The sequence below is a fragment of the Micromesistius poutassou genome (genome assembly GCF_964030765.1).
Source record: "Micromesistius poutassou genome assembly, chromosome: 9".
NCBI classification, from domain to species: domain Eukaryota; kingdom Metazoa; phylum Chordata; class Actinopteri; order Gadiformes; family Gadidae; genus Micromesistius; species Micromesistius poutassou.
In genome coordinates this window covers 11,193,710-11,202,120 of record NC_140279.1, presented here as the reverse complement: position 1 = coordinate 11,202,120, position 8,411 = coordinate 11,193,710, and the positions used below count along the sequence as shown (strand labels likewise).

The window sequence follows — 8,411 nt, the reverse complement described above, 5'->3', positions numbered from 1 at the left end:
TTTATTAATCACCTGTTCAGAGAGCTAATCCTGTAGCACTCTCTCTACTCTCTGTCTGTCTGTCTGTCTGTCGGTCTGCCTCTCTCTCTCTCTCTCTCTCTCTCTCTCTGACCTGTTTAAGTAACTAAGACTGTCTCTCTCCTTTCCTTTCTCTCTCCCCTTCTCTTTCTCTTTAGATTATCTCTCCCTCTCTTCCCTCCCTCTCTCTCTCGGACCCCCCTCCATCTCCCACTTCATCTCTCAAATTGCCCCTCCTCTCCCTCTCTCTTTCTATTTCTTTCACCTGTTCAAAGAGTTAAGTCTGTCTCCCTCTCTCCCCCGTCTTACTCTCCCTAACCCTCTCTCTCTCTCCGTCCCTCTCCCCCCTCGATCGCTCTCTCTCTCTGTCTGTCTCGATCCCTCTCTCCCCCCATCTCTCTCTCTCTCTCCCCCATCTCTCTCTCTCTCTCTCCCCCCCCCCCCACTGGCCCACCCTCAATCTCTCTTGTCTCTCACCCCTATCTTACTGTCCCTCATCATCTCTCTCTCCCTCCTCCATCTCTCTTTCTCCCCCGTCTTGCCCTCTCTAACCCTGACCCATTCCTCTCTCCCCCCAACCCCTTGATCTCTCTCTCTCCCTCACCTCTCTCCCCCTCTTCTCCCTATCCTCTCTATTCCTCCAGCTCCAGGGGGATTTGTACCACCAGCCCCAGACCAGGAGACGTCCACCCAGAGGTCTTCATCCCCAACTACGAGCTGACCTCCTCCTCCTCCTCCTCTTCCTCCTCCTCCACCTCCTCAGTAACCCTTCCTGACGTAGCACTGTGGAAGACCTGGTCTGCATCGGTGGATTGCTATAATTATCTCCATCAAAGCCCACCACAGCACCCAGCAGGGATAGAGGAATGTTTTCAGATCCAATAAAGGGCCCCACCTCACATATCATATCCTGACACTTACACACTCTTTATCTGAAGACACTGAACCGACGACCACTTTTGGAACCGTGGCTTGCTCGGCGCACAATAAACACAGCGTCGTCAAGGGAACAACACACCTGCAGTGTCTGCCAATATTAGGGGGTAAGCTATGCTCCCATCCCAGCCCTACCTATGCATGTACCTGGCTCTAATGAGTCCAGAGCCGGCCCATCTGGGTGGGGGGGGGCCCGGGGTGGCATAAACCCCACAAAATAAGGCCTGTAATTCTGGTGTCTCGTTATTATATGAAACCACTGGTCATTGTCTTAATTACACAATAATACAAAAAGGAGATAGATAGAAAGATATATATAGAGCGAGACAAAGATATAGAGGAATAGAGCGATAGATTGCGACCAAAAGAGATAGACAGATTGATATAAAGAGCCTACAGTTGAACTATGTTTCACAACAGCGACCTGTGTTACAGTAGACCTGGGCTACTCCAGAATTATGCTAAGAGAGTGCTACAGTAGGGCTACGCTACACCAGAGCTATGCAAAGACAGTGCTACAGTAGGACAAAGCCAAATCAGTTATATGCTAAGAGAGTGCTACAGAAGGACTATGCTACACCAGAGCTAAGCTAAGAGAGTGCTACAGTCGGACTATGGTACATCAGAGCTACATTAAGGGAATGAAACAGTAGAGCTGCCCTACACTAAGAGAGGGCTACAACAGAGCCATGTTATGCTTAGAGAGTGCTACAGTAGCGCTACGCTATGCTAAGACAGTGCTACAGAACAGCTACTCTATGCTAAAAGAGTGCTTCAGCAATGCTGCCCTACACCATAGCTTTGTAAAGAGAGTGATACAGTAGGGCGACACTAGAGCTTTGCTAAAAGAGTGATACAGTAGGGCGACACTACACCAGAGCTTTGCCTAGAGAGTGCTACAGTAGGGCGACACTACACCGGAGCTTTGCTAAGAGAGCGCTACAGTAGAGCTATGCAATGCTAAGAGTGCGCTACAGTAGCCTGAAGGAGCTGGCAGCGAGGGCGGCAAGGTGTCGTGTGTCCGTCCGTCTGCCACTTTAGCCCTGAGCTTGGCCTCTCTCTTGTGGACATTGTTGCCATAGGATCGAGACACTTATAAATACCAGCCGCTCGGCAGCTGGGGGGCCAGCCCCTGTGGTCCCAGCCCCCCTCAAGGGGAGAGTCAGTCGGCCCCCCGACCCCGACCACTGCCACCAACACCCATCATATACAATACAGTCATCAACGATTTGTCCTGCTCCTCAGCGTGGTATCGTGTTGAGCAGGCGGATGTATGCCACGAATGTCAATAAAGTTATGTTAGACACATGCCGAACATGTGACAGGAATGCACTTGCTAGCTTTTTGTGGTCACTCCTATTTTCTTTGGATTGTACGCTTTGATCAGTTCTCAGCCTCACTTAGCTTCGGTTAAAACCATCTACTAAGTGTGTATTAATGTAGTAATGTAATGTAAACGTATTATGATTGTATACCCCATAAGACACACACACAAACACACAAACACACTGATTCTGACAAATGTAGCAATTGTAAGTCGCTTTGGTTAAAAACATCTGCTAAATGCCCTAAATATAATGTTGATGTGTTTACTGTGTCTATGTGAGCTGCTGATAAGATTTGAAGAAAACAGCCGAGACCAACTCAACCAGAAGTTCAATGTAGCCTAAATGATTAAACAAAATCACATTTGACGGATTAGAGAGTGACATTTCAGTCACCAGAAATCAGTACGGAGTCTGGAGTTACTTAGCTGGTTAATGAGCTATTAAACTGGTTAGTCGCTGCGTGCTGTACTCACCGGTGGAAGGGGAAGTCGGGGCAGTATTGCACGGAGGTGAAGGGTGAACTCATGTTTCTGGTTGAGTTGGTCTCAGTCGGTCTAAGCTGTAATCTTCAAGTCTTATCAGCAGCTCACATAGACACAGTAAACACATCAACGGTAAAAATAGAAAACTGTAAAAATAAAAAAAGTATTAAAATAAATAAATAAATAATAACAACAAATACGCTGGTTGGATTAAAGTGCAGGAGAGTGAAGTGCAAGAGAGTGGAAGAAGCTGTGGGGATGTTTTGAATATAGGTATTTTTACTAATAGGAGGGGCTTATGCCTGCCCACTGACCAATCCCCTGCCACGGCTCTATCAGACCTCACTCACCCCCGGGTTGCTAGGATACAGCTATCAAACAGGGCCAGTTTGACCCGGCCCCCCTTCATCTCCTCCCTGAAGACGGATCGCCCTGCCCCAGCACCCTGGTGTGCCCCCCAGAGTCCTGGTGGCTTCAGTAGGACCGGGTCCTGGGGCGTTATGTCACAGAGTGGACCGCTGGCCAGCAGAGACTTCAGTGGCAGCCAACAGAATGCCGGCGCAGATATGTTTTGCTCGATGCGATGGCAGCTGTGGTTGCCTTCCATGCTGTGAGATTCAGAGAAACACCCGGCCTGCCTTGAACTCCTTAAGCCTCATTAAGGAGCAGGCAGGGGTGGACAGTACAGAGACAGTTTATTAAGGAGCAGGTAGGAGTTAGACAGTACAGATACATGGAATTTAGGAGCAGGTAGGGGTTAGACAGTACAGAGACAGGTCATTAAGGAGCAGGTCGGGGTTAGACAGTACAGAGACAGATCATTAAGGAGCAGGTAGGGGTTAGACAGTACAGAGACAGGTCATTAAGGAGCAGGTAGGGGTTGGACAGTACAGAGGCAGGTCATTGAGGGAGAGGTAGGGGTTAGACAGTACAGAAACAGGTCATTAAGGAGCAGGTAGGGGTTGGACAGTACAGAGGCAGGTCATTGAGGGACAGGTAGGGGTTAGACAGTACAGAAACAGGTCATTAAGGAGCAGGTAGGGGTTAGGGCTTCTTGCTCTCTTGAAGTGTACACATGGACATTTGGGAGATCAAGCCCAGACCCTGAGGTTCAGAGACCAACAGCCTGGGCACTATCACGCCCCCATCTCTTAGGGAATGTTGCAGAGAATGTTTGTGAACCGCAGATTTGCTTTTGAATGCGGTCACGCCATTCAGGCCTGTGGTAAACATTGTGTTTGCGTGTGTGTGTGTGTGTGCGTGTGTGTGTGTGTGTGTATCTGTGGTCAGGTTTGGACCGGGAGATAAACAGATGACACAAAGGGGCAGAGGCGAGGGCTTCGGCAGTGACAGTGGTCAGACAAGTGCTCCTAAGTACAAACGGAAGCAACTGCACATCCAACCACATAGCTGCGTCTAATCCCAGGCCCCGCCCCTCCGCCTGCAAATACTATGACACTGTAAACCACCGCGGGCTGCGGTCGGGGGAAATGAATAGCGGGTGAATCAGCACACTAAAAAAAAGGAAGGGTCACGGAGAGGGACAGGATAATAAATAGACGTAGTGTATCCAGGGAAACAAGACCCCTCAGCTGGAACCTAGAAACCTAGAACCTCGTCCTCAGAATGCACTTCAGTCTCCTGGCGAGGACCAACCCTAGAACCTAGCCTCTAGGCTACAACCTTATAGAACCTAGCCTCTGGGCTAGAGCCTTAGCCTCCACGATAGAACCGTAGCCTCAAACATAGAACCTTAGCCTCCAACATAGAATCTTAACCTTCAAGATAGATCCCTAGCCTCCAAGATAGAACCTTAGCCTCCAGAATAGAACCTTAGCCTCTAACATAGAACCTCAGCCTTCACGATAGAATCTTAGCCTGAAAAATAGGACCTTACCCTATAAGATAGAATGTTAGCCTTCTCGATAAAACCTTAGCCTCCAACATAGAACCCTAGTCTCTAAAATGGACTTTAGTCTCCAAGGTTCGGGTCCATCTTAGAGACAGACTCCAGGTCCCCGAACTCAGACCGGAGCTTAATTACCCACAATGCACCTGCCAGGATGACTAGAGGAAGAGGCGGTGTTAAAACCACTCTCCCCGTCTACATCTTTAAAATGCCTCAGTGGTTCTGGGCAAGGCAACAAAGCCCCAGCGGTCCCTGCGGAGGTATTCCGTGTCTGGTTTAAAAAGATGTTGCTGTCAGTGTAAAGCTTTCATACGAAGTCATCTCTCCTAGCAACACTGGGAAGACATCGCCGTCTCCGAGCAGAGTTAACTTGTTAAACGAAGTGGGTTCTTAGCGCCGCCTGTCCACTGTGGTGGGGACTTCCCCCCTCCCCCCCCACACCCCCATTATTATCACCGGCCGCCCTAAACCCCTTATCAACGGTTACGTTTGATGGACAGGCCTTAATGCAACGTTTGTCATAAAACTCACACACACTCCACTCAGCCTCCTCCCTGGCTGCCTCTCTCCGCGGCGGCAAGGACATGCTCACCCCCGTCCGGGCCAGAACCTGATATTCACCGTGACACACGAGCCCATGACATCATTAATTGCTCTAAGACCCGGTGTGGCCACTGGTTGCTGTACCCCGCCCCCCCCCCCCCATGACCTCATGCAAGATGCACGCCCGCGTTTACGAGTTGGCGGCTACGTCAGACGCATTTCTGTTTCCATCATCAGAAGGAGAGAGGGCATATCTGTCCCGCAACGCGTTTATTATTCTCCCCCCCCCCCCAGCCCTGATGAGAGAAACCATCGAGGCAAAGCCATGCTAAGCCCCCCTAAATCACAGATGGAGAGAGACATGGGAGAGAGGGGGGGTAGAGTGGAGAGAGGGAGGGGGAGAGAGAGAGAGGGGAGAGAGAGAGGAAGAGAGTGAGAGGGGGGGAGAGAAAGAGAGGGAGGGGGGAGAGAGAGAGAGAGGAAGAGAGGAGAGAGAGAGGAAGAGAGGAGAGAGAGAGGGAATGACCCCACTGTGACCCTCAAAACTGTGTCCATGTCTCCATAATTCATCTGGTTTGCCTGTGTGCTGGTTCTGATTACTTCTGCCTAAGGATGCACCTATTCCACTTTTTCTCAGTACAAGTTCTTACATTTGGGTACTTGCCGTTACTGAGAACCGATATGAGTACTAAATAATTTTAAGTTTAAAGGGCAAGTGAGCCCACTGTTTCAGCAGGATTTCGAGCACTTTGAGATGTTTGGGGCTGAGATTTCTAGGAAAGAGCAAGGTGTTTTATCGCCAAAGCAACTTTGCAATACCTTCTGAGTACTGTTGCTGTGTTCTGTCTGGGCAGTGGTAGACTGCTCAGACAGAACACAGCAACAGTACTCAGAAAGTACGTACGTCCACGCTCCACACGTCCACACAAACCGCCACTGCCCCATGGTCGTGACATCAGACCACCTCGGAAAAGGCTGACAGGAACGTTCACATTGTGTTTTAGGGAGAATGGAAAATAAATGGAAAAAAAAAAAAATACAATTTTACCCCCTTTGTCTCGAAACCATTCTCTAAATAATTTTGGGGGCCCCCGCCAGGTACTTGGGGCCCTACGCACTCTGCGTACTCTGCGTATGGGGAGCGGCGGCCCTGGTTGTATCGGAGATGCTTCACGAGTAGGAGTACATGAGCACAGTATCGGGGTATCCGAGTACTGGTATCGTCTGTGGGAGCATCCCTGCCCCTTTCTTGGTTCCGTTTGGTTCTTCCCCTGTTCTGCCCCGTCTGTGCGTCTGTGTGTCTGTCTGTCTGTGCGTCTGTCCGCCTGTGCGTCAGTCCGCCTGTGTGTCTGTGTGTCAGTTCGCCTGTCCGTCTGTACTGTACTAATCTACTAATGTACTAATCCTGAGTCTGATTCATCAGACTTCTCCCATCCTGACCCCTGGCTGAGGAGCACTGGTCTGGTTCCGAGCCCTCAGCCACTGGGGCCTGTGTAGACCTACATAAAAAAGACTTCATATATATAAAACATACAAACCTGTGTTACGTATGTTAAGATAAATACCTAAGATAAGACAGCTTTACACAAAATGACATATGAAGTAACGTTATGAAGTATCAGTAAATGCTTCAAAAATGTCATTATGGATTATTTAAATAGTAAGATAGCATAATATTATGATATATTGCCAGGACCCTAACCGAGCCAGGAACAGTTGGCACAGCAGCTGTGGAAGAAGGCCCCTATATCACACACACACACACACACCCTCCACCAATCATTGGCACACTTCTGTGTGTATGGCCAGTGTGTGTGCAAGTGTGAGTTTTTGCCAGTGTGTGTGTGTGTGAGTGAGTAATGCGGGGGAAATCCAGATGAGTCAAGACTACAAGTGTCCAGTGAGGGTCTGAAGTGTTAATTTATGACCTCAGCAACCAAACTGCCCAGCAACCCAGCATTGTTTATACATACACACACACACACGCACACACACACACACACACACACACACACACACACACACACACACAAGCATGCACACAATCAGTGACACAAACATACAGAAACACACTCACACACCTTGACTTTTTTAAAGCTGTTGGTTTTAATTATGGGTTATAATAAATTAATGCATTGAAAGAATCAATAAAGGTAAAGATCTATAGATTTAGATCAAAAATAATTGTTTTTAGAGAGTACTCAAAAATAAAATGAGATTAAACAATAGGAACCAAATAAAACAAATTGTCTAACTAATACAATGCTTGATAAGTAAACAGTAAAAGCTACAGACGGGTGTTTGATTACTTGTCAATTAAAAGACAAAACAATTCCCCGGTGCAGAAAGCGTTCCCGTCATCAGACCTGTCAACAACCTGCATGTCGTTATTGTAACAAGGATAATTAGCTGGCCAACGTTACATTACATTAACATTATTAAAGCGCTGCAGAAGAGACAAACCGGAGCGTCTGGGAGGACCCGTTCAACCCGTCCTTCCGCTACTTTGTCATTAATTTGCGGGATATTACATTGAGGAGAGACACTTATGGCGGTCTTCCCACGGTGTGATTCAGCCGCTTTTCTTCCCTTTGTACCCGTGACTTACGCACGGCTCAGGGGAGTTGTGTCACCGCCATGGGAAAACTATCGTGGCCGCGAGCTAAAAGTCTAACGGCCCGGCTGGGCGAGAGATGCGGTGGGGACAGACGCACTGGGAACCAGTCCACTGGGAACCAGTCGGGTAACTGATGTCACGGAGCGGGGCTGAGGGAGGAGGAGATCAATGACAGCCAGCATCCACTAAATTATTTCATGTCATAGGATGAGAAGAATGAGAATAATGAGCTCTGTTGTTGACATTTACCTTAATGGGAATGGTTGTTGCTTTTGGTGGATGTGACCTTTGAAACCGATAATAATACAGAGGGAGACACATTGACAGAAGATGGACATTGTCAGGTGATAAAAAAACACTTGACATATGAGCAGGATATGGCTTACAACATGCACACACCTGCGGACTGACACATCAACATACACACCAACGCCTGCACAATGACATGCATTCACGCACACACCTACACATAACACACACACACACACACACACACACCTGCAGACTAACACATAAACACACTCACCAACACCTGCACAATAGCACACATGCACGCACACACCTACACATAACACACA

General features: G+C 48.5%; 1 protein-coding gene across 2 annotated transcripts in view; it reads right to left on the bottom strand.

The window, feature by feature from the left end:
* tp63 (tumor protein p63) overlaps positions 1 to 2,891 on the bottom strand; it is a gene marked incomplete at both ends in the record, with an annotated part of 38,953 nt that extends 36,062 nt beyond the window's left edge. For both annotated transcript variants that reach the window (XM_084473359.1, XM_084473360.1), the window contains one exon: positions 2,756 to 2,891. In XM_084473359.1, coding sequence (XP_084329485.1) covers positions 2,756 to 2,808 — 53 coding nt within the window. The remainder of the gene's footprint in view (positions 1 to 2,755) is intronic.
* Positions 2,892 to 8,411: the final 5,520 nt, after the last annotated feature.